General features: G+C 43.9%; 2 protein-coding genes across 7 annotated transcripts in view; one reads left to right on the plus strand and one right to left on the minus strand.

Annotated features, from left to right (window-relative positions):
- LOC147028486 (MAGUK p55 subfamily member 7-like) overlaps positions 1 to 640 on the minus strand; it is a 61,432-nt gene extending 60,792 nt beyond the window's left edge. For all 3 annotated transcript variants that reach the window (XM_085878902.1, XM_085878900.1, XM_085878899.1), the window contains exon 1: positions 492 to 640. In XM_085878902.1, the coding sequence (XP_085735028.1) occupies positions 492 to 495 (4 nt within the window). In that variant the 5' untranslated portion in view covers positions 496 to 640. The remainder of the gene's footprint in view (positions 1 to 491) is intronic.
- On the plus strand, positions 493 to 23,132 carry LOC147028487 (BMP and activin membrane-bound inhibitor homolog). Of its 4 annotated transcripts, none has more exons than XM_085878905.1 (3): positions 493 to 577; positions 21,126 to 21,416; positions 21,785 to 23,132. In XM_085878905.1, the coding sequence occupies exons 1-3, from the start codon at positions 508 to 510 to the stop codon at positions 22,225 to 22,227; spliced, it is 804 nt and encodes a 267-aa protein (XP_085735031.1). In that variant the 5' UTR covers positions 493 to 507; the 3' UTR covers positions 22,228 to 23,132. The 4 variants fall into 4 exon arrangements, with proteins under 4 accessions (XP_085735031.1, XP_085735032.1, XP_085735030.1 ...); XM_085878906.1 differs by lacking the exon at positions 493 to 577 and adding an exon at positions 587 to 738; XM_085878904.1 differs by lacking the exon at positions 493 to 577 and adding an exon at positions 11,601 to 11,981.
- Positions 23,133 to 26,733: the final 3,601 nt, after the last annotated feature.

The raw sequence follows: 26,733 nt of genomic DNA on the forward strand, positions 1-26,733 counted from the left end.
GTCCTCTTAATTATGACGTCATTGTGATGTATCAGGTTTGCGATAAATTATCTGTGCTAATGCCCGGCTTGATTCCCGCAAACAAAATTCAAACAGCTTGCCGATTTTCGGAGATAATGGTATGGGCGATTTCCATTAGCGGCGATATAATGACATCAACTTTTTTTCTAGAAAGAATTTCCAAAATCGGAGATGGTTACTGTCTGCGCGTGGGCTTTCTGCATATACATGGCAAGTTTCACGAAGATCCGATGAAAACTCTGGATTGTGAAACAAAAAATAGGAATGATGTCATAAAAATTGATATGACGTCATAGTGATGTGTGATCCTCGTCATAGTGATCCTCGACAAACAAACATCGGTCCGTGAATGATAGTAAGGATAGGTTGACAATATTGTACATATAATCCCCGATGTACTTGATTATTATTGTAGGACAGTCGGTGTACAGCACGTTGTAGATGTGAAGGTGTGTAATCCCCGTTCGTACCCATTCCAGACGCAAGATGGCGACGTCAGTCCTCCTCAAGTCGCATCTACTGGTCAGCAAGCAGCATCCCGCGGATCTTCAAGGACGTACGTGCGGCTCCGATCTCCTTTTCTCTCGAACATTTATTATCAGAAGAATCTTTGTGAGTGTTGTGAAAGGATAAAGTAATCCTTGAGAGAGCTTTGGCAAGGTTAGACTTCGAACCGGTCTTCTAAAAAGCTCACGACACCGTGATCGTCGTTGGGAGGTAAGCGAGAGTCGCAATACCGAACGGCTTAATATCACTGATATCAAAATAAACAAACGACATGTTGTATTGTTTTGACAACGTTTGATAACTCCCCCGTCAATGGAGGGTGTGCGTGTGACGTCACCACGTTTACGATCCGCCATCTTGGAATGCAAGCAATCATGATGTTCACATCTTTGTTAAAATAAGAGTTAAAATGGTGAAATTTTTTGTGCTGTATTTTGTGATGGCAATCGTACAGATAGAAAGGACTGGTTGTCGTGTCATAGACTGCGTACAAGGAGCAATATAACGATTATTGATATGGAGGCTTGAAGGCCTTAACTTCGAGTTGTTATGAAGGGCGTTTAAGAGGGATTCGGAATGAGATTCTCACAGGGGTCCAAGTTAGCCTGGTGTTGGTTTAACGGTTAAGGTGGCTAGCTTAAGATCTTCGGGTCTTGAGTTTGAACCCTTTTCGTGCCGTCAAATAACACCGGGTGGCAGGTGGGTTGATTCAGTCCGTCATCCTTTTGAGGTCGGCAAAATGAGTACCAGCCAGCTGGACACACGGGGCACTGCATCAGTGACACAGTCATGCTCCCTGCAGCCACAGGCTGCATACGAAAACAACTTTAGTAGTCCAAGAAACGGCTAGTTTGTCTTTTATGTCTTAATATGTAATTATGTATTCCAAGTAAGGTGTGTGTGTGTGTGTGTGTGTGTGTGTGTGTGTGTGTGTGTGTGTGTGTGTGTGTGTGTGTGTGTGTGTGTGTGTGTGTGTGTGTGTGTGTGTGTGTGTGTGCGTGTGTGTGTTTGTCTGCTGGGTAGTCGATCTAGTCTACCCTTATTATCAGTATTTCCATCGATATATTTGTCTGTCTGTCTGTTGGCTGCTCTTAGAGCATCCTTATTCTGGACATTTCCATCTGTCTGTCTGTCCGCGAAACTTTGGTCAAGCCTCGGGGCTAAACCACTCAACCGATTCCAATGAAATTTGGTAGGTAGGACCAATATTTCTGGGAATCGTGTGCTTTCGAATATGGGACCCTGGGCCCTAGCAACGGCATAGCAACGGCCCTTTAAAGTGGTCAAAAAATCGAAAAATAAATAAATGGAAAAATCGAAGCTTAGAGTTCTGTGCACAATCTATCAAGCTCCCTTCATGCCAATTTGCAGCCCTAACAAAAAATATTTGTAGGAGGAGATAAGTTTTGGGCGAGTACATGTCGAACATTTCAGAAACGGTTAATTGCGACTATCTCTTAGAGAAAGAGAGTCCGATTTTGATGAAACTTGGGTGAAATATGTACAATGTGGCTAGCACGTACACAAAAATGAATGGTTGTTATGCACACCTCCGTTGCTTAGCAACAGCTAAAATACTTTATCGTACATCGTACACTTATTGTGGACTGTACAAAAAAATCAATACCTCCGAAACTGGACCTCCGAGGGACCTGTTTTTTTTTGTGCCCAAGGAGAATGTCTTACAGTATCATATAAAAAAATAAAATCTTTAGCGAACAGATAAATGGAATTACCAGGGCTGCCATTTGTTAGAGTCTCTTTGGAAACATGCCTGAAATTTCACAAGGTGGGTTTCTGGGCGCAAACTAAGAGGGCTGTGATAATCATATTTATTGTGATAAATTGATTGATAGCATGTACATGAATATTGGCCAGTCGCGTCGGCCAGCTTTCCATCTAGAGCAGGCAGCCATGTCGCCTACCGGCTTGTCTGTATGTATGTCTGTTCGGTCCAGTGCTCTGTTAATAAAATGGCGATTTCGATGAAACTTGGTTAGTAGGTTCAGACCATGACCTAGTTGTGTGCAAATGAGAACCGTTGCTATGGACCCATCCGTTGCCTAGCAACGGACCTTTGAAATTTTCAAAAATATCTCAAAATTTTTTTTTCAAAAATCGGGCCACGAGCGACTGTGGGCATATTCAGCCATATTGTCAAAAATTTCCAGCCAGATCCTATGAAAACTGTCGGAGAAGATAGACTTTGAATGAACCCTGGTCGAAAACAATAAAAAAGCGAAGTTCATTATATCTCAGAGACTATGAGTCAGATATACATGAAACTGGTATGGTAGGTTCATGGTATGTCCTAGTTATGTGTGAGAAAGAACCGTTGCGATGGACGCTTTTGTTGGCTAGTAACGGTTGAAAAACGACTAAATTCGACTTGATCGACTACCCATGTCCACCTACCGGCTTGTTTGTCTGTTTGTTATCTTACCAAAACGAAGTTTTTGCAAGATATGTTAGTCAGCTTGAATGTTTTTTGTTTGTTTGTTTGTCTGTAATCACGTATAAAAAATTCTGCAGAGCACAGTTATCATTGGAAATTTTTGTAACTTCGCATATCAGAGGCCTATAGAGGTCCCTTTCAGCGCATAAAATTTTGAAGGTCAAGGTCAAAGGTCAAGGTCACTTTGTCGCAAATCAGGGGAGTCGACGAAACCCTTATTTTTTGAGTAATTTTGATCGGATCGTCTTCAAACTTCATGAGAATATAGTTCATGGTTTGGCGCTCAGCTGATTAATTTTTGGTGGCGATTGGCCTTGACCTTCATATGTTTGTTTTTTATTTGTTTTTTGTTTGTCTGTAATCACGTATAAATCACTCTGCAGAGCACAGTTATCATTGGAAATTTTTGTAACTTCGCATATCAGAGGCCTATAGAGGTCCCTTTCAGCGCATAAAATTTTGAAGGTCAAGGTCAAAGGTCAAGGTCACTTTGTCGCAAATCAGGGGAGTCGACGAAACCCTTATTTTTTGAGTAATTTTGATCGGATCGTCTTCAAACTTCATGAGAATATAGTTCATGGTCTGGCGCTCAGCTGATTAATTTTTGGTGGCGATTGGCCTTGACCTTCATGGTTAGCGCCTAAGGTCAAACATATTTGACCCCAAGGTCAAATTTTCAAGTTTTAGGAACCATATCGTGTAGTACCTCAAATTGAACACCTCGATGAGTGCTTTCTAGATATGTCAAGCTTGAGACATTATGACATCATTTGGTGACGTTATGAGGCAAACGCATATTTTTCATGGTTACTCTGTAGAACGATTCTCATCGGAATCTCTCGGAGGCAGATATTCCTCAAGGAGTCGCTCCTGGTGGATAGCAGCTCTGTTCACCTCAGTGTGACCTTGAAGAAGTCACACGTGGTCACCTTTTAGCAAGATACGGGTCATTTGTCTGTTTGTCTGTTCATCTGTTTGTGAATGAGGCTGTCAGAAGATCATGGTACAAACAACAATATGTAAAGTGTGATGAAAGAGAAAATCAACAAATATGTAATGCATGACAAATCAATGTGTGTGTCTGTCCCGTTTAATATTTTTGTGTACAAAGTCAAGGCTCATGGAAAAGTGAGAACACTGAACGGATCAGGACACAACAGAACAAAAGGAACAGTAGAGAGGGGGGACAGCAATAGTCGAGTTGAAGGACAAAATAGAGGGAGACTTGGACAAATAAGGGATGTGGGGAGGAAAGAGGGGTAGGGGAGGATGTAGGGGGTGGACAATATGGATACAGAAGCAAACTCTCAGGAAGGAAAATCTGGAAATTTGGAAGGATATGAGCTTGGGGGGGGGGGGTAGGATGAGGGGGATTGATGGGGGTAGTAAAAATCATGGTTTTGGAAAACAGTGTAAACACACACACACATGCAGCGCATGCGCAAAAGGCCTTGTTTAGTATTCTTAAGTCACTTTGAATGTCACGTATTGATTCACTCTGTCTCTCTGCAGATGTCAGTCTATGCTCGAGGAACAACTTGATTTCCATTGAATTATATATTTTGAACATTATAGAACATGAATTGGAACATGAATCAGAAACACGAACTTGCAGTTGTACGGCAAACTTGGCAAATTGAACACTGAATCTTGAACTCTGAATTTGGCAAATTGTACGGTGTCTTGTCGCACATGCACATGCATACAGCACGGTAAAGCAATTGCTTCAGTCTGTCTGTCTGGCAGTAAAACGAAACTAAAAATAATTCTAAACAGAAAACTTACTGTTTTAGGGATGCCATAAAGGACACAAAGAACAGGCACAAAAAAAAACTAATTAATGTTAAATAAGGTGTTGTTAAAGATGGTGCATCAATGGTGGTAAACTTCTGAAAAGAAAATTTTTTTACACCCTTTAAAACTTTTGCTTTATTTCAATTGTGTTATATACTTGAACATTGTAGAGCACAAATGGCCTTGTTGGCACTTCCAAAAAAACTAGTTTTGCAGGATGTAGACAAAATATTATGCCATCTCGTCCAATCACATTTGCCGCTTGCGCTCTCAGCGTTAAGGCCCAGTCACACCTTGACGTTTTAGCCAGCAATGGCAACATATTAAGATGTATATAAAACGCTGGCTTACGTTGAACTTTTGATGTTTTTTTTTAAGATTCGGACGTATTCATAACGACTTGGTCTTATGCATAACGTATTTGTAACGGACACGGAACGTTTCGTTGTGTTATAGATAACTTATACCAACGAATGCTGAACCTGTTGTCGGCCTTCACAACCTATGCCCAACGATAGTCTAACGTATGCAGAGCGCGCTGCACGCATCGCCGACGATGACATGGCGTAGGTTATGAAAAGGCTGCCGCACAACGATTCAAATCATAACCGCCGCAGAAATGTAAGTGTCAACATCGCAGTCACACCTTGGCGATCTTGCCAGCGTATGCCGACCTCTGAAAAATGCGTCTAAAACGCTGGCGCACGTCGTATACGGTATGGGTAAGTTTGGTATGCGTGAATAAAACGCTAAAATACGCTATCATACGTCGTAGTAAGTGGAGTACGTCTTGTAATTTTGAACATGTTGAAAATTTTACGACGTACTTGCCGTATGACACACGCTCCGCATGCGGTGGGAATAATTTGTACGCACGATATGCGATCGTTGACACACATCGACACACGTTACTTGTAAGGTGCTCATAAGTCGAAACGCGTCAAGGTAATGGTTAGCGTCAGTGTTCCAGACTCCTGGTTTTTTTTTTCTTCGGTATGATGGTGTTCAGTGTACAGTGCGGTTATGATTTAAATTGTTGAGTGGCAGCCTATTAATTATATTATATTATAACCGCACTAGAAATCGAAGTGTCAAAATCACCATCATACCGAAGGAAGGAAGAAAAAAAAAAACCAAGGAGTCTGGAACACTGACGCTAACCATTACCTTGATGTGTTTCGACTTATGAGCACCTTACAAGTAACGTGTGTCGACGTGTGTCACCGATCGCGTAACATGAGTACAACACGTAACTCATAGGTTAGAAATAAGTTTCGGGTACGCTAAACATTACCTCGACATGTTTCGACTTATGAGTAACTCACAAGTAACGTGTGTCGACGTGTGTCAACGATCGCGTGACGTGCCTACAACTTATGGCCAGCGTTATGCGGAACGTGTGAGTCATACGCTGGCATAAGTCTTAAAATTTCAAGCATGGAAAATTTGAGGACAACCGAAAAGTACAACGTTTAAAGCCAGCATACAACGACGTATGGCAGTATTTTTCAGCGTGCTCTCAATGTTATCAAAACTTACCCAAAACGTAATCGACGTGTACCAGCATTTTAGACAAATTTTCCAAAAATCGGCATAAGCTGGCTAAAACGTCAAGGTGTGACTGGGCCTTTAGAGAATATTGAGACTCAGACGAAGTTGCGGCTTTCCGTCATGCTGCTTCCCCTTCCCCTCAAGGAAAATTTTCAAATTGAGAATGGGTTGGGTAGGTGACAAGAAGAAGCCAATTCGATTTTGGTTCACGTGTGGATGGAGATAAGGCCTATAAGTGGGATAAGAAGCGTAAACTGTTCAGCCTGGGGAAGGTATGCGCTCCACCGAGTGTTGTTCTAGTTTTTTAAGTGATTCTTCAGCATTGAGAGATGGGGCCAAAGATTAAATTTTACACTATGTTTCAAAAAGTTGTGGACGGGGTTCGTCCAAAACTTGGTGGATGAGTTTGGTAGGTGATAAGAACAAGCTGATTCGATTTTGGTTTAGGTCCGGATGGAGATCTGGCCTATCAGTGGGATACAAAACGTAAACTGTTCATCATGGTGGAGGTATGTGCTCTACCACGTGCCGTTCTGTTTCTCACTGCAATACTCAGAAAGTTCCATGTAAACTAAGTGACAAACCTAACATGACAAAGCACATTATGTTCTCATGATAACATTTGAAATGAAGCTAAAACAAGAACCATACTCAAACACTTTAACATATCATGGTGGTGGTGGTTCAACTCTTGAGCACAACACGGTAGTCTCCTCAGATGTTCATAAAATGCAAACACCAAAAGGAAACTTGAGGTGACTTGCATGTTATAGACATAGAATTAGGAGCTTTGACAGCGAGAGGGGGGGGATAGATAGAGAGATAGAGAGAGAGAGAGAGAGAGAGAGAGAGAGAGAGAGAGAGAGAGAGAGAGAGAGAGAGAGAGAGAGAGAGAGTGAGAGACTGAGAGACTGAGAGACTGAGAGACTGAGAGACTGAGAGACTGAGAGACTGAGAGACTGAGAGACTGAGAGACTGAGAGACTGAGAGACTGAGAGACTGAGAGACTGAGACTGAATGATGCATGAGGGGAAGAGGAGCAAGTTGGGAGGGTGGGGGTGTATATTGTAACCGGTGTGCTATTAAATAAATGAATGTGCAGCTTGTCTTGCAAGTAACCACAAAATTGTATTTTGTTACGAGCAGCAAACCCATGGCAATGATCAAGATGTTCTGTCCGACATTAACAAGGCCTTCCCAGCAGCCACAGGTTGATGAATGGTGGGTTGGCGCCTGCCTGCTTTTCCGGTCACTCCGCAGACGCTCTATCCCATAAGGCTCGTGCAGGCAGGTCAATGCACGAGGTTTACAACTCTCATGTTGCTCCGAAGATCAAAATGTTTTCATGGACTTTCAGAATCTTACACTAATTTCTCCATATAACATGAGGGGTTCAGGCAGTTCTCGGTCCAACACACATTCAAATGCATCGTACATCCTCGGCAGATAACTTTTTGAACCTCATAACTGGAACATTGTTTATTCCGTCTGCTCAATCTGAAATTTCATTTCTGTTTCTTACCCTCGCCGAAGGAGAGGGTATTGTCTTAGGGTCCATTTTGTTACTTGGCAAAAAATGATTTTTTGCCATGTATGTTGGTCTGTAGCATTTGTCTGTATTTTTTTCTGTTTGTCACACGATTTTTGGCCACAGTTTTTCAAGCAATCATTCTGAATTTTTTTTCGTGTATGTAGGTGACCGCCAAAGGGCAGCAACGCATAATTTTGGTCAAGATCTGAATCTGGATCCGGATCTGAGACTTTTTAAAATTATTCTTCACCGTTGAGAGATGGGGCCAAAAACGATATGTAGCACAATATCTCAAAAAGTTATGGATTGATTCATACGATACTTGGTAGACAGGTTGGGAGTGTGACAAGGATGAATTGATTGAATGTTGGTGAAGATTTGAATGTGGATCCAGATATAAGAATTTTTAAAGTGATTATTCACCATTGATTGACAGATGGGGCCAAAAACTATGGATAGCATGATATCTCTAAAAGTTGTGGATGAGTAGTGAAAAAACGAGTTTGATGAGTTGGTTAGGAAACAAGAACAAGCCGATTCGATTTTGGTTCAGATCAGACCTTTCAGTGGGATACAAAATGTAAACTGTTCAGTCTGGTGGAGGTATGTGCTCTACCGAGTGCCATTCCGTTTCACCAAGTGTCACTCTATTAATGATTTTTCATTTGTCTGTTTGTTTGTTTGTTTGCCCGCCCAGAACTTTAGTGTTTTTTCTCCACAACTCCTTGTTGGATTGAGACGAAATATTCACCATAGGAGTGACTACTCAGGGAGAATGTTTTGCTGATAATTATGACGTCATTTGATAAAACGGAAAAACTTTGGACCTCTGCATCTCTGAAACCGCACGAAGGAAAAAATTGAAACTTGGCACACGACAAGTACTCATGGAGATAAAGTGTGATGTTTTTTATGACGTCATTGGTGCCTTAATTATAATGTCATAATTGCATATGTAGACGGCTACATCTGATCAGTATGAAAAATTTTGAGGGTCATCTCGGGATAAAATGGTCCACAAAAAAAAACTTGATGACATCATCGGTCACGTGATTCAGCAGTCATATTGTTTTGTTTTTTTTAACCTTCAAAAATCTCTGAAATGGCCAAACAGATCGAGGCAAAACTTTACACATATGACTGCCTATCCATGAGGAACAAAAGTTTCACACATATGATGTCATCGGTCATATGGTTTGGCAGCCATATTAGATTTACCCTAAAACCTATAAAAAAAAATCTTTGTCTCCAGAACGGCTGGAGAGATCGAGGGGAGACTTTACACAAATATTCCCCAAGCCATGGGTGTATAATTTTGTTAAGGAATAATTGATAGGTCTCATGGTTTGGCAGCCATATTGGATTGAAAAAAAATATTAAATAATGTTTTCTCTGGGATCACTTAATCAATTGAAGTGAAACTTCACAATTATGATCTAGTCGTGATGGGGAATGCATGTTTTGAATTTCAACTTGATCTGATACATGGTCTGACAGCCAGGATTATTTAATTTTTTGATCTGGGGTCTGTTTTTTTTTGTTTTTGTTTTTTTAAATCACGCTCACTTGACTGTGCTTGGATGTGTTCGAGGGTAGAGGAGTAGCAGCTGAAATGTGAATCCTATCCAGGTTCCTCCTGATGATTTCATCTTTGCTTTTTGCTTGTTCGGGTTCCTTCTGATTACTCCAACGCAGGACTCGTACCTTATTGGATCTTCCATTTGATTTGAACTGAATTTATTTAAATCCCATTCTAAATTCAATTGAATAATAATAATGAAAAACGTCATGCGTTTTTTTGCTGCCAGCATCACTTCCAGCAGTTATAAAGTGGCAGTTCTAATTATGTCTCTTATTAATTACGTAACACACCAATACACACACAACACACAAACATCACTCAAAACAAGTTCTGGCGAGGGTGTGCAATCTCTGATTGCTCTTTATCTTATTTATATTGCCATATGTACGAGGAGACGCAAGATGGCCACTCATCACCATCTCATGGAGTTTTGCCTCGGGCCCTCTTACGGAGCAATATGCTCCTGCACAGACTTTCTCTGCAGCCCGCTGGTATCGACAGCAGCCATTTTCCTTCGCATTTATCTCTACTTTCCAAATTTTCACTTAATTTCCAACTCTTCAAAAGAAAAGCAATACCAGAGAGTAGGCTTTCCATCCAGGAAGCGCCATTCATTGGCTACTCGAACATCACCCATCACTCTTACTGGTATAACAACCACCCGAGAGGGTGCCCAGACTTACAACACCACTGTGTAGTCCAGAATCCCTGCCCCCGGGAAAACCAGCCCATCAGATGACGTCAAACTCCTGGGATATTATTATGACGTCATAGAAGAGGCCATCTTGAACTTCTCATAACATTCAGCATCTACCAGTCCCTTTTTTTTTTTCAACCTGAGTTGAGAAGCTTCACGAAACAATCCAACTCAAAATTCCATCCACACGGAGTGATGTCATCGAACAATGAATTGACATTTTAATTATCACAATCAATTCAACTTCTAAAAGGTATAAACCTTGAGCTGAGTCATGTCGGTGTGCTGCGGGATGAAGTCAGGCCTCAGGCTTCAACTCAAGCTGAGGGGTGCTTGCCTTCTGTGGATGAGCAAGAGTGAGAATCTGTGAGAATGGAACCCTCACCATCACTGGAGAAGAAAACGCGTCTTCAATCGCTCAAACAAACAGCCATCTCTAAAAATGTGTAACAATGCAAATAAGTGATGACAGGGAGAGGCACTTCCCATCTTGTCTGTCGCTACAGATTGCTGTGACGTCACATTAACATTTACCCATCATATTCTCAAGGGTGCTACCACCCCCACCTCACCCATAACCTATTGTGATGCTCACAGGGTAGGAGGTAGAGATTTTTGCTGGGGTTGCACTCAATGGCACTTTGAAGTCAAATCCTGTGCTGTCAGGAATCTAACCCGGACCAAACAACCAATGGTGAGTCCTGACTTGCCTCGCTTGCAATTCATTTATAAACCAGCTCACACGTCTTTGGTGAGAACCAGAAGACAAGACTCGAATTTGTGAGTTTGGTTCTCGTTCATCCGTACACAGGCACAAATCCGTACACGGGCACGATACGACCCCCAGGAGCTCGTATACCACCGGACATCGTCCATCACCACGAGGGTGCACGGGATAGCCATTTTAGGTTCCTTCCAAAAAGGCAGAGTGCTTTGTTGGTGTTGTGCCAGCAGGGGGTATTGCATCGCAGACTCCGCCGGGAATCGTACCGAGAAAAAAAAAAAACCATCCAACGGGTCAAGCACGTCGGAGCCCATCTGTGTCGGTCTCCAGGATGCAACACCCCCTGCTGGCACCACTTCGAACCGACGTGCTTCGAACGTCACGATCGTGCAGGTTTACAAATGCTGATTTCAAATGGAATCGTGGATTCGGATCACCCCGGATCGTTGGTCACCAAACAGCAGCTGCGGCCCGTTTCCCGGCTCGTGGGCGAGACGCCCCGGGGGCTGCAGCGTTTTTATCACTCCCTCCCTGATCGATATCAGAGTCAAATATTTCCAAAGCGGCGCGGACGCGGGTCGGCGCGATAACAGCGCATTGTCCTTCCCGCCCGCCGCGGCGGCTCGTCGGCGCCAGTCCCGGAGGAGCGCAATTGAGCGGCGCCCGGCGCACCCTCCATCCCCTCCATCATCCCCCCCCTCCCCTCCATCAGCCCTCCCCACGCACCCTGCCCGCTCCTGAACTCCTCCCGCGACGCTCTTTAGGAGAGCTGAGCCCTCGGAACGCTCACTCCGCGCCCCCGTCGTCACTTAACCCACATCGCTCGAACTGCTCTTCGTCCATCCGGCATTCAGTGCCCACCGTCCGCTCCTCACCCATTCACTGCTCACCCCGCCCAGTCATTGAACACCGCTCGGCGCACATGTCTCTCGCGGTGCGTGCGTGAACATGCGCCCTCGGAGTCCCCCGCGTCCTCTCCTTTCCGCCTGCCATTAGGACCCCCCCCCCTCCTTGTGTCCCCCCTTTTGGCTCACACGATGGAGCGGAAAAGGAGAGCGTCGTTGTTCGGTCTGCTGCTGCACCTCGAGATGTGCACGCTTTTCGTGGCCTTGTCTAAAGGTAAGGAAGGGGTTAAATGGGGCTCGTTCGGACCATGCTACGTCATGACCACGTTCGCACACTCTCACCTACAAACTTACACCGACTTTGTTTGACTTTTGTCTCCTCCTGCGACCGTAACGTTCATAGCAGGTGCATGATGGGATCACCTTCGCAAGGAGTGTTCAAAAAGTTCCACGAACGTGATGCAGTCATCCAAGATGTGCCCAAAAGTATAACGAGGCGTGTGTGTACGTGTACGTGTGTGTATGTGTGTGTGTGTGTGTATGCGTGCATGTGTGTGTGTGTGTGTGTGTGTGTGTGTGTGTGTGTGTGTGTGTGTGTGTGTGTGTGTGTGTGTGTGTGTGTGTGTGTGTGTGTGCGCGTGTGTATGTGTTTGTGTGTGTGTGTGTGTGTGTGTGTTTGTTTGTGTGTGTGTATATGTGTGTGTGTGTGTGTGTGTGTGTGTGTGTGTGTGTATATGTGTGTATGCGTGCATGTGTGTGTGTGTGTGTGTGTGTGTGTGTGTGTATGCGCGCGCGCGTGGATGTATGTGTTTGTATGTGTGTGTGTGTGTGTATGTGTATGTGTATGTATGTGCGTGCGTGGGTGTGTGTATATGTGTGTTTGTATGTGTGTATATGTATATATATATATATATATATATATATATATATATATATATATATATATATATATCTACATGCATATATATATGTATATGTATATGTATATATATATATATATATATATATATATATATATATATATATATATATATATATTGCAGGAGTATCAAACAACATCCTCTCCCCAGTCCCCCAGCGATCTGTAAACAACGTGTGATTGTGTTATGCAAGTCAATGGATTCCAGGACGCAGAAACAAACCAATCGACATTCAGATTTGTTCGCCGCTCAAGAGGTCAGGTCGGAGAGCCACCGTACCTGCGACCATCGATCCACTAACGGGCCCAGTAAGGTGGTTCGATACGTCTGGCTCCGCTGGGATGGTGCATCGCTTCCTCTCCTAAGTCTTCGAATTCAACAAGTGTGAGCTGAGCCGGACGGGCGAACACGTCGGACACCTGAACCATCACCGTCAACGAAACAGACTCTTCAAAACGGCATCAGCGCTGCCAAAGTAGTCTCTTGGCAAGGGTTACATACTAGGTGGTTGGATTATGTTTTGCGATTGGGCTATGCTAGTCGGTTTGATTGTAAGGTGTGGTTTCGTTGTGCTGGGTGGTTTGCAAGTTACTTTCCCAGCAATCGGTCATGGAAAGAATTCATAATTTGTTCATCATGCCGGTAATAGCTCACCTACTGTTCAGCAAGGACACCGTTGCGCCAACTAATGCCGTCACACGGAACACCGAGTTCAACGTTCATCGGAGGGATGGCTCCGTGAACCTACACTGTGTCGGAGTGGCGACCCGTCCAGGATTGTGTCCAATAGCCAAGGAGACTGCTAAGGCAGCACCAACGCTCTGCACAGAGTATGTTCCCAATGGAGGGATGGTACTTGCTTGTGATTGGTTCCTCGTCCTGGATGTCAAACACCAGGATGAGAGTTTACGGCTAGATCAGGAATCAAACCCAGGCTATACAGCTCAGAGCAGAGTGCACACACCTCTAGGTTGTCCCACCAGCCCATCACTCATGTAGTAACTGCTTATTAGTCCCCCTACAGGTTTCACCGGAGGGGATTATAGGTTTGCTCTCCGTCCGTCTGTCACATCAGTGGTTTGTTTTTCAGACTTTTTTCCCCATACCCTTCAAACTTCAACAAATTCAGCTGAAACTTGGTACATGGCTTTATTGTGATGAGCTACAGAGCAAGTTCGAGTTTCAGGGCGTTTCGTCAATTTTTCACAGAGTTATTCCCTTTTTGGACTTACAGTAGAAAACGTCACATCGGTGGAGGACGCGTGTTCCAAAGCAATTGTCGCTCTTGTTGTACTTTTGAAAACTTTTCTCGATGATCATTGATCGTACTCATTTTACACTGAAATTGACCCCTCAACGTCGTCGTTCTTGCCACCCACATTGTTTTACGTTAAAGGGGTACCATGGGATCATCACTCCGGTTGAACGCGGTCCTGCTCGGTTATCCTCCGGGCTGCTTCCACCACGTTGGATGAACTCATTGACACGATCCTTGAACCTTGAACTGTAACGGTTTGAACGAAAAGCCAAGATAAATATCTGATTTTACAGAAACTCCAGTTACTCAATTGACTCATTCCTTGGCCCGTTTAGCGTTCCCCTTGGAATCCCTGGCTCGTGATGTTGGCAAACCTTGGTTCAAATCCCTTATCCATTGTCTACCAATGTCCTTGTAATTCATCTTGGAGTACGTTGATGTCTTTGTCCTGCACATGATGTGGTGTCGTTCTGGGTACAAGTAGAGTTTAAATTTATTTATTTCAATCGCTAAGTTATTAAACCCGTGTGTGTTTAACTTGTTTAGCGTAATCTATTTAGCCATGACGATCCCTATGCTTGATGGTGCTAGCCCTACTTTGACAGACATGTCGGCTCCATACTAACCCAAGGGCATTCCATTCTTTCATCTTTCCTGTTAGTTCATGAAATGATCAGGTGATTATTTTGTCAACATTCATTTGAGGACAATTAAGCTACAGGCCTTGCCTTCGAACATTTGTTGTGCGAGAACGGTCAAAGTGGGATATGGATGCCATTCAGTGTTCCGAAGTGTACCCCGTGGAGTATCACAGTGCCCGGGTTAAGTCCAAAGCTTGTCCTAGCTGAGAGTTTACCCTGGATGGGTCATTAATGCACAGCAGGGTGCTGAGGCAGCCCTCCATCAGGAGTAGCAATTATGCATTTCGTCTTTGTACCGGCGCACAGTGGCCTACTTTTTCCAAAAAGCCACTTCGATGGCCACAAGTGACTGCAATTGAGCAATTGAGTTTGTAGTCTGACCATATTCGACCAAACCTCGATTTGGGACACCTAAAGGCACATTCTCTACCTCTTAACTATCCTGCCAGCTTGCCAGTGAAATAGTTTGTCCTTGAAAAGGTTTTCAGTGCCAAAAACAGGACTTCTGTTCCAGTGGTATCAGGAAGTCACACACCGCTTGGAAGGTGTGACTGGCTGGAAACCACACAGGGAAGGACTAGCGCCCGTACCGGGTTTCGCCGGTGCAGGACCATTCGTTCCGTCATGGCTGAGAGGAAATGCTTTTTGACGTCGCTTTCTACCCTGACCAACGCACCTTGGTTCCAGGGATCTGCATTGCCTTGGCTCCGTGAACCCACGAGGGCCTGGAGTCCCTCCGTCCGTCCGTTATTAATGCAAGATCAGTTCACTTATGACGCAATCAAGGTGGTTTGAGTCATTCAGTGAAACTATACCAGGCCACCTGCCTGGGATTAACATGGCTTGTGGGAGAACACCTAATGAAGAAAAAATTGGCATGTCAGCTTGAAATTGGCAAAGATGTACTGCACAATCCCCCTTCTGTACAAGGATTGTTTACATTGGCAGGTGGTTTGAAAATTTCACCGAAACCTAGAAAGTCATGCAATCACCTCTTTTGCGCTGTGAAGTGAGATTGTGTCGTATTACACAATGCTCATTTTGTGCTTGAGATTATGGCTCGTATACAAGAAGGGTGATTGCATAATGCAAGTTTTATCGCGCTAAGGACCACGTGTACGTGTTGCACGTACGAAACTATGGAGTTTCCGTCTTTAGCTGCGAAGGTTTCTTCATGATCAGTACATTATATAAATGAGGGTCCACAGGATGGCTCGGAGGTAGTGCACTTGCCCTTGAACTGTCTTGGCCGTCGAGGCTAGGTTCGATTCCAAATTGGACTATAAAGCCATTCTTTAGATGGGATAAGGAAGCTGGTTTTCCTGTCTGCCAGCTTTTGCTGCTGGTGGACTTTAAAGATGCAGCCAATGTCCTTTTGCACAAAGAGTAGGCCATTGTGTCTGAGAGCAAATTCCAATTTCCAATCCTGACTTCTGCTGGGAAAGAGAACCCCAAACCAACCAGTGTTACACTTGCCGTGAGACCGTTTCACAGCACCAACGCTCCATAAAGGGTGTGGCTCATTGTAATTGAGTGGAGGCTCGAGGTACCAAGTCAGTTCGGCGAACTCGGCAAGTTAAGAGTGAAGTCCAAAAGACGATTGATTCTCCAACGGGTTTTGCAGGTATTTTTGAACGATGAAAGCGTAAAAAGTCATCGATTAGACAGACATTGAATGTATCGATGAAATGCCCGTGTTCTATTGATAAGGAACCCTGTTCACAAGTATTGGTCCAAGTAGGTTCAAAGCAGTCTGTTGACCTGTTTGATGGTCCCATCTGAGCATATATAGTAAGTAGCTCATGAGGTTTGGATCTCAGGTTCAAATTCCAAACATCATGTTGATTTGTCCATTGCTTCCTAATGTGCTTGCAAAGCAACTGAAGGTACACTGAGGTCTTTGTCTTGCACATGATTTATGCACAAGCTCCGCCATGAGCTTTAGGTCATTGTTTTCAAAGAAAAGTATTTGGTTATAAGGAATTTCTTTGGCACTTGAAAAGCAAATAATATTTTTCTGATAATCACCCATTTATTTTGAATACAGCTTGTACTACTCCATGTAAAGCCATTTTTAAAATTCTTGGGTTAACTGTCCTAGTGTTTCCCCGAAATACCTTTTGCTACCTGTAATCCTTCGCCCATTGCTCTTTGTCACTCTTTCATGAACTCAATTTATTAAAGAATCGCAAAAAGAAATACGTTCGCTCGACTAACGGTCCATGAACAGCAATTTATAATCACGAGAGCACGGAGAATGGCAATGGCTCCAGACAGTGTTTGTAATTCAACTCCAATTCAGGCTCTGGTCTCAGAGTAAACTGTGTGTGTAGCTGCTGGTTGCATCATTTCGATGAGGGGAAGCAGCTGTTGCACTGATGCTGTTCTCCTGTAGGTTCAGAAAGGAATTTGTAACTTGTGATGGTTCGACAAGTCTTCGGATAAAGACACCGTGGGATCTTTAACGCCCACCGATTGATGCTAGCGGATGGGACACCCGGCTTGACGTCCATCCGATTTGTGGTGCAACCTGTGAAACACCAGGGTGACAGTTTTTTTGTCCGATCGGGAATCAAACCCAGGTCAAACAGCTTAAGGGTGGATTCACTGGCTCTGATCTATCCTGTCGGACTCAAATTTAGCGAAAGGTAACTGTTCGAACTGCAGCCTCCACCTGGACCATCAAGGTACCCACTACTGTGCATGTCTCCTGGAAAACGTTGAGGATTGCATACGTTTTAGGCTTGCTGGGTATATCACTGATGCACACAGAACATCGTTTTTGATGCAGTAAACTCACACTTGTGATCCATCCATTAGGACCTTACTCTGTACAGAGCGTCGGTGCTGCCAAAGCAGTCTCCTGGGCTATTGGGCTATTGGGCACAGTCCTGGATGGGTCACCACTCCGATGCAGGATACTCAATGGCTCAACCATCCCAGCAAGCTGGTACTCATTTTACCAACCTCAGAAGGATGACAGAGTCAACCACACCTGGTGTTAATTCAACGGCCGAGCAGGATTTGAACTCAGGACCCTAGGATCCCAAGCCTACCACCCCTAAACCATTAAGCCAACACCAGGCATACCGAGGATCCCAAGCCGACCACCCTTAACCATCAAGCCAACACCAGGCATACACTTGTGATGGTGTACCAGCTACGCTGCGTGGATGTCGTTGGAAATATGTTTTGTGTCTGAACATTCTTCCTGACAAGCCGTGGGTGCTTGTCATTTGAGACTGGAACTAGGATAAGCGCAATTCCAACTTTGTTTTGATTTATTATTGCGAATGTTGAGTCTTCCTAGATTCCTGTTAGACATTTGTGCAGCTTTAAGCTGGCTGTCCTGTGTACAATCACTTCAGCATGTCCTCATTTGACCCTTTTTTTATCAATTCCATACACTTCGATAGCAAGTTATCAGACCTGTTAACAGGTGAATAGAAAATGGGGATTGGCAGCATTTGCTTTTGAGCTGTCTCGGCCTAACCATATTCTGTGTAGACCTTGGAATCCAAGTTTGATTCCTGGTCAGATGACAAACTCCCATCCTGATGTTTCACAGGCAGACTGTTGCATCAATGATTCCACGAGCCTCTTGGAAGAGACGTTTAAACCGGTTATTGTGTCTCTTGGCGTAGGTTTGCAACCGTTAAAAAAATCTTTCAGTATGTTGTGAAAATAGTAGGCCATTGTGTGCAAGTTCCCTGAGCAAATGATACATTCCTGCCCTGATTGCTGATTTATAAGGACCCTTCGATGCAGTAGCGACCGGTCCAGGCACAAGTCACAACGATGAAAATGATCACGTGCTAGTTGTGTCCCCCTCCTCTCCCGTGCATCCCGGATAAGTATGACACGAATGAATCATTGTCGTCGTTACACTGCACAATCGTTTAGGCCGATTAAAAAATGGTCATCTCGGGTAATTTGTATGATTTCAACTGAAAACAGACCTAATTGATGAGTTTTACGCCTTTTCAGGACGTTCTGAAATGAATATTAAACCATTGGTAGTTGTCCTAACTCACTGGATATGTAGTTGAGTGAAGAAGAAAGAAAGGTTCACCTTGAAGATGGAAGAAAGTAAATAGAAAACGACGTTTTCAGTCACTTCGGACATGTGTACACTGCCAAACTCGCACGAATCCATCTTCGGTCGGACTGAACCGGCAAGCCAGAGCCAGCTGGACCGGACTCGAATACCTGAGACGTTTGAACCATCGGTGAAGACACAGGAGTCTGTTCACGAACTTGCTTTTGCGCTAAAGTTTTTATCATCAGCGTTACGAGGAAGAAAAAGCGTGAAAGATGTGTTTTGGCTCATGTTTTCACTTGGAACCCTCAACCGAATGAACTTAAAACAAACATCTCCGCAGCTTGATTCCTCGGTGAGACCATTCAGAACCAAATGCAGAAGTTTTCTCCTTGTGGCAGCACCGAAGGTGTCAACTTCAACTTCAACTTCAACTTCAACTTCAACTTCAACTTCAACTTCAACTTCAACTTCAACTTCAACTTCAACTTCAACTTCAACTTCAACTTCAACTTCAACTTCAACTTCAACTTCAACTTCAACTTCAACTTCAACTTCTACTTCTACTTCTACTTCTACTTCTACTTCTACTTCTACTTCTTCTACTTCTACTACTTCTACTTCTACTTCTACTTCTACTTCTACTTCTTTTCTTCTCTGGATGGCATTCCTGATGATTCCGATTGCATTGCCTTCAGTCAAGTGTCCTCACTCTATATAATCCCTCTTCTTTGTGATCCAAGAAAACAGTTGCTTCTTGTGCAGCATCAGAGTGCTGTGCATAAACTTGTGACTCGTTTAATGATTTTTGTTTCCTTACTTTGATCATATGAGGCCTTTTGGCTTATGGTGAGTTATTTCTTCTTGGCGAAAGTCAATCTAAGCAATTAAGTGAACGGATCCCTAAGTTTCCATCTCCAATATAAGGGAGACCACATTTTTATATGGCCACCGAGTACTATTTGAGTTGGCAGATACATGTAGGCCTCTCAGCGTGTCTTTGCCATGATGAGGTCGAAGAGCTCGTCGAGGAAGAGTTTGATATTTCATTGGAGAGTTATCGTATTGAGGAGAAGAGCTTTGACCCCATTCCTGAAAGATCCCATTTTGTGTTGCTGATAGCTTGGTTCGTCCGTGTTGGGCATCGTGGTGATATGATGAACCAAATTGCAGAAAGCCATTCAAACTCCAAGCAGAATATCATCTCAGATTAGTATCATAGCACTGATAGTGTGCCCAAGCAAAAATGGCATTCCTCTCCTATAGTAATTCTTTGCAGACTACTGTAGTTGGGCCCGTTACCAACTAAAGTATATGAGAGTACAACTCTCGTATACTATAGTTTTAACTGTAGCATTTTTGCTTGGGGTAAAGCAGTGGATGGAAACCGTCTCGTCACACTTTGTCTCCCCTTGGCCCTATGTTTGTTTACCTAATGTCATTCATTAATAACGATGCTCACCTTTCATTTAACGACATTGTGACACACGTTCGCCAAATGGAAAGACAGTCCCATTGGTTATGCCCAATTACGAGTTCCTCCCACGTGGAATCTGCTATCCTTTTAGACGTTACATCAAGCCGGCTGTCCTGTGTGCTATTGCTTGACTGCTGGATGGTAAAGACTCTGTGTTACCTTTCAAAATGAGTAGATTCACGTGTGCCAGTACCGAGAGCCAATTTCCCATCCTGGCTGTGGTTGGGGAGGTAATGGCAACCCCTGTACTCCGTGCCAAGAAACTGCTTCGGCACTGCTGATATTTCTTGTGTGGGGCATGTTATTTGGATGGATGGGATTCCAATTAAGTGCGACAATGCTGTGTTTTATGAGACGATATGTGACATAGCAAGAAGCAACGTACCCATAATAAATCCACAGTTCTTCGACATAAAACGTTTTTCAAACACAAAGTATTTATTGCCCAGAACTTTGGTAATGTGATAGTCAAAGTACTGCTCCAAAAACAAAACAAAAAAGGTATTGAGTAATCTGTAATGTCCAAAGGATTCTTTTCTGTTTCATTCAAGACAGTGGGAGCGATTTGGTAATTAATCAGTTTGACTTTGAATTATCTGGACAACAAAGTAGGTCAGATTGCTCACCTCCGATGTGTACACGTATGGACCTGAGTTTCACTCTCTGGAAGAATCCGATTTGATTAAATTGTATCATTCGTGGAGGACTTGGTAGTGTGTGCTACCTACAAGTGTTTAAGGATTCACATGTTCTTCTTCCTACTGGAAGCACACATCATATTTATCATAATCAAAATATATTCCTGATATCTCTTCTAGGGATGGCTGTAGTTCCTCTTTTTCTTGCTTTTGGTTAGGTATAAGACATGGGTCTATGGTACGTGACATATTCATAATTATGTTTACTTCAAAGAAAACAAAAAATGAACTTTGTGCTGGATTTGTAGATTGCCTTTCTGGGAAACAAAAAAAAAGTATAACGTATCTACAAATATTATTTCAAGCACAAACTCTTTAGATATGTGTGTATATGCATAAGTCCAATAACTGATCACATCAAACTGTGCTTTCTGTTTGTTTCCAGGTGATATCCGCTGTTACTGTGATGCGCCACATTGTGTGGTCACCGGTTACATGTGCAAATCCCCTGCAGCCGGCTGCTTCTCTCGGCCACTGCGGCCCGCCGTCACAAACTCTCCGCGCACCCACGGCTGCCTTGAAAGCCTAGGGCCTTCACACGCATCCTGCCAACTTGATACCTTGGAGAACCGCACGGAAGCACGGGTGCTGCTACATTGTTGCCAGGAAGACATGTGTAACTACCAGGACGCACACCAACAGCTTCAGCTGAATGATGGACGGGAAGAGCTCTGGGGTGAGTTGACGGAATGGAACATTGTTGTTGGAAATGAATGGAGTGTAAGAGACCAAAACGGAGTCTGAGAATCAAATGTTGATGGTTTAAATAAGAGCACAGCATGGATTTTTCAAGTAATTCAAAGCAGAATATAAATATTTCCAAGAGTTTATTTGTTTTTTCGCCGGCATTTTTAACATACTGGATAAATCGCGGCAAAGGAAGTCTTGTCTTTGACAAGTTGAACATGAATCAACCAGTTGGCCAAACAAATAACAGTAAATATTTGAGGGTTTTTTTTCTTTTCTTATTCTAATAATAAATAGTGAATATCCATGCGAGATATCCATCTTTGGTAACAAGTTTATTAATATTGATGCTTACAGATTCTGGGAGGTGGGTGGCAGAAACAAGAGCAGAACCTCCTGCTAGAGGTCCCACCGTGGAAGAGGAAGATGCCAGGGAGCAAGACCTCTGGCTCCGTGCTGCCGTGATCGCCGTGCCCGTTGCCGGCGCTCTGGTCTTGGTGCTACTCATAGGCCTCGCCTTGCGGCTGCTACGCAGCGAGGCCCGGCGGCAACGCCTAGCCCTACACCGCCTCGGATGTAGCTTACGTGACTCCCGTCCCCCTCCCGTTCGTGGTTCCGCGTGCTGTCCCGCTTGTGATGGACTCATCTGTGATGGTGGCTCGCGCAAAACGCCCTCCTGGCCGCAGGGACAATGGTTAGAGACCGACGGTGGTGGGTCCGATAGCATGCACAAACCGTCAGCTTGGCCACTGGGCCGCTGGGACGCGGGTGGTGTGAGCGAGAAGGTCGCATTTGTGTGAGCCGGAGCGGAAGAAAGAACTCCCAACGTGGCTTGATTACTTGAAACCAGTCGAGGTTAATACGTTTATAAAACTCTGGATTCTCTTCATACAAAAACAAACCAAATTGTGTTGAAGTGAAAGCCGTCAGATTTAGTTCCTTTTGTGGTGACCAAAACGCTTGAAGACCAAAGAGTTTGTAGAATTGTTTCGACTAAGAAGACTTATTTCTAACGTGAGAATACTTGAAAGAAGGATGGTGACATTTCGCTAATGTTCAGGGACCATGTTATTGAAAGATAATCTCCCAGATATTTGTCTCCTTCACGCAGACATTTTTTGTTTTTGAAGCTCCTCTTGTGTGTGAGACCTTCATTTGTTGACTTTGTGGCAAATGCTTTACATATTCAAGTAGAATGATCCTTTGTCATCGCAAATTAGTTCTCAGAAGCCTGGATTTTGCGAAGGACCTTTTATGGCCACAAACCCAGACAGAAATGTCTTATCTCTACACTCCTTGAGGCCTTGTATTTATTTTCAAAGTTATTCGTTGTTTTTGGATTCCACTCCTGTTTTCTGATTCTCCTTCTGTTTACCCCATTACCATTGACTCTTCATCCGAGGAAGAAAGATTAAAAAGCACTTTATTGTGGGCAGGAAGGCTACACGTTATCTCAAAACAGCCTGCGCTATTGAAGTGTAGGTCACGTGTGCCCTTTGACCTCCGTTTGGCTGTGTGGCATCGCAGGCATTTCCACCCCGTCGATGAACCCAACATCGTTTTCTTTGCAGGTCACCAGTCAGCTACTTCCAGGATGGAGATGCATAAAGGCTTGTGTGTTACATACTTGCGCGAATGCCTGATTCTGTTCTCGGTAATAAATATAATATATATATATATATTTCCCTTCTTTGGAAAATCACAAGTTGCTTCCCTCTCTTTTCGTTGCACAGTATCGGTAAATGCAATATTATTTACTCTCTTGCCCTCGGTAGTGCGTTGTCATTCCCGATGAGTATCGGTAAATACAGGTGTGTGTAGGTATTTAAGTTGTCGCTCTGAACAATCTGACGCTGCTGCGTGTAACTTGTTTCGAGCCCTCGAATTGCATGTTTTGCGATTGTTATCCAGAGATCGACTTTAAATGTTTCACATTCAGGTTCGGGTTTGTGTACGTTTTTACAAAGATAATCACAGATGCAAAATAGTCGTGCCTCGTCGAGGCCGCCATCTTGGCATCTCTTTTGGAAGGTCGGCGGAGCTCGGCTGTAAACCACACAGACAGTAATGCTCTTGGAACGTCATCATTAGACACCAGTGCACTCTTAACCCAAAGCAGGCTCCTCGAAGCCCAGTCTCCATTTTCAGGGCTTGCCAGCAGACTCGGGCCTACACAGCACGTCCGATTTATGTAAAACTGCGACGCAAAACTGCATGTAGTAACTTCATAGAGAAACCGATATGTAAATTCATCGATAAACCACTTGAGGAACAATTATTAAAGAGCTGTTGACGATATGTCATAAATTACCAGGAAAAATGTTCCTCGAGTTTACTACAGTAAGGTTCTCACAAAAAAGCACGAGTTTACCAAATTATATCTTGTTATGAAACTTTTTGAATGACGATCAGGTCGGAGTGTAAATATAATGTCGTAATTTTTTTTTATCCAGACGTACGAACAGAAAGAAGTTTTTTGTCCTTGGGTGGTTAAGTAAGCCCACACACGTGGTAACTAATGTCGCACGTCTTTTTGTGAACGTCCTGTTATATGAACCCTTTATTTTAAAATAATCTACTCTGTACAATAAATATGTGAGGTGGTCAAAAAAACTTCATGAAAAACACTGAAATTGATATGTCAGGATGACCTAGAGATACGCACACTCGCCTTTCGGCGGTCTCGCCTGGTTCGAATCTCGACCTAGCTATAAACTGTCATCCTGGTGTTTCACAGGCAGGGTGTGTGTGCAATGACTCATCAACGTGGGTACCATCCCTCGGATGGTCATTAAACTTGGAGTCCCATCTGCAGGCATCAGTTGGAGAACGTTAAAGATCCCACGGTGTCCTTAGCGAAGAGAACACGAGCTGTCGGGGTCACCATGAACAAATTACAAATTCCTGCCTTACTACTGCTGGGAAGGGAATGACAAACCATCCAGTATAACCATTCCCAATAAACTGCTTGGGAAGCACCGATGCTCTGCAACAGAATATGCTACATCAGAATCACACACACACACAATATAGATATACATATCTCGCAGGGCTACCTGGCGATTGCTGTTGGCATTTTAAAGAAACCAAATTTTGTTTTTATTTTTTATTTTTTTCTTGGGGGGCCTAAAATGCTTCCCGACACCGGCTAAAGAATGGGTTTGGGGATCATTTAATATTACCTTTCACAAGGCTACAGAGGCTTAAGCACTATAGAGTGATTAAAAAACAAAAATTCCCCCAAAAATGCAACTTTTTTCCCCCCCAAATCACCAAACATATCTCTCTCATAGGATACTGTATCGACTACAGATGATGATATCAAAGAAAGAAGAAGTTGCAGTGAGTGCGATAATATGCAAATACAGACCGAAATGGTTTGGACATGTGGAGAGAATGGAGGAGGAAAGACGAGAGGAAACGATACAACAAAGCAGGATGGATAGTAGAAAGCCGGGGGAACAAGAACGGCATGGAAGCAAACATTGGAGAATGATACGGTGCAAGCTGGGATTACTATGGAATAAGCGCAACATCAAGGCCGATATCGGAAAGGTGGGAGAGTGTTCTGGGCCTGATGGTGCATATCAAAAAGAGGAAGATAAAGATACAAAATGGCTGGAAGGGTGCTCTGGAGCTATGCATGCTCACCTCTCACCTGTCTAACCAAAATTCGAATTCTGGCCCAGCCTGGTATGTTATGTGCACGGTGAGGCATCAATATGAGGAGGTTGGGGGTCGTTTACACAGATTATGCTCATGATTTTGGTGGATTGGGGGGATCTGTGCACCCCCTTGCCCACCGTCAAAGCATTCATCATGGCATGGTCCTCTTCCAATTTTACTTGTGCAAGTACAGTACTTGGTATCCTGAAACATGTGTGTAAACTACATTGAGAACTTGTTCCTTTTTTTCCATTACACTGAAGTCCATTTCATTGCAAAACATGCTGCCTTCAAAACAGAGGGGGGTGGGGGTTGGTCCCAACCTTCGAACCCCAGCCCCCCGAGACCTGCTACAGAGAAAGATTACAAGAAGACCTTTACTACATGTCTTTACGAATGTAATGGGATTTTCATAAGGTTTCTATATAGGATCCCATAAGGTATCAAAGGAGTAACAGCACCATGTGCCGAGAGCCGAGAGGATACATGAAGTTTAAAAGCAAAGTTTGTTGAAAATCACCGTTTTAAAGGTGTATCTGGTGTTCATCAAGGCCCGGATTGCATCGCAGTCACTCCCACACGGTGTTTGTCATGTGCGAGCCACAGAATACATGGAAATCTCACTTTCGGCTCCCTCCTGGCTACAACATAGATTATGAGAAGATAACTACAACAAATGCATTCCAAGAACCAGAACACCTCGACCTGATTTTCCCGACAAAGCAAGCACCATTGCATAATAATGATCCATATGTAATTTATAGCAAATCATATAGAAACGAACTGTCCCCTCCTCGAGCCTCGACACTGTGTCTAAAAGAAGATTTATTTGTTGTAGATGAATGGCCCAAGTCACGTGATTTGCGTTTCTGAACCAGCTTTGTCTCCTCATTTCGCGGGTCGCCCACAGTGGTCGATATGCATATTCCAGCTTTGCAAAATATTTTTTTATTAAAGCCGGCTGTCCCTCCAACTTGCTCTCCCTTGTACTCGTTAGCGATCCTCAAAAAATTAGGCCAGGGTAGCTGGTAGGTTGTTAGGAAGGGAGCACGTTCATTTAAAAGGACCGGGACCCTTATGGAGACCCTGTAGCCTCAGCCACCACATGCAGCGCCCACACCCGGCCGTGCTTTCCGTGGGACCAACAAGGAACCCTTCTCTAACTGTTTTGGTGCCCCTATCTCCAATACCCGTGGGTGGCACCGCTGTAATTTGCTTGACATTGCCCCCCTTCTTTTTCTATAAAGCTTGCGGGGGACACGTCACCTCCTCAGGTAAATGTGAAGAAAGGCATGCGTGAATAAAGGAGGTTTGTGTGTGCAGCAAAGTTGATGACATTAAAGAATAAAGAATGGGAATAAAGACCGAAAAGCCCACACAACGCATTTTGTCCCATCAACCCACGAGACATCAGGGAAGGGCGATCTAAAACGGGTACTAATGAAATGTCTGAATTGGGACCGCGGTATGTTGTGTGCTATTGCCTGGGCGGGGGAAGTGCCGGCTTCGCAGCAGAGGTGTGAAGTGGAGCAGGTATACCAAATCCTGCTGACAACACCAGACTGTAAAGTAAACGTCTGCAGGAAGGTTTTGGTTGGGGGGTGGGATGGATGCTGTGGAAGAGCGCCACCCCCATCCCG

The sequence above is a fragment of the Eptatretus burgeri genome, chromosome 4 (assembly GCF_056783735.1).
Source record: "Eptatretus burgeri isolate ZD-2024b chromosome 4, Ebu_testis_v1, whole genome shotgun sequence".
Classification (NCBI taxonomy): domain Eukaryota; kingdom Metazoa; phylum Chordata; class Myxini; order Myxiniformes; family Myxinidae; genus Eptatretus; species Eptatretus burgeri.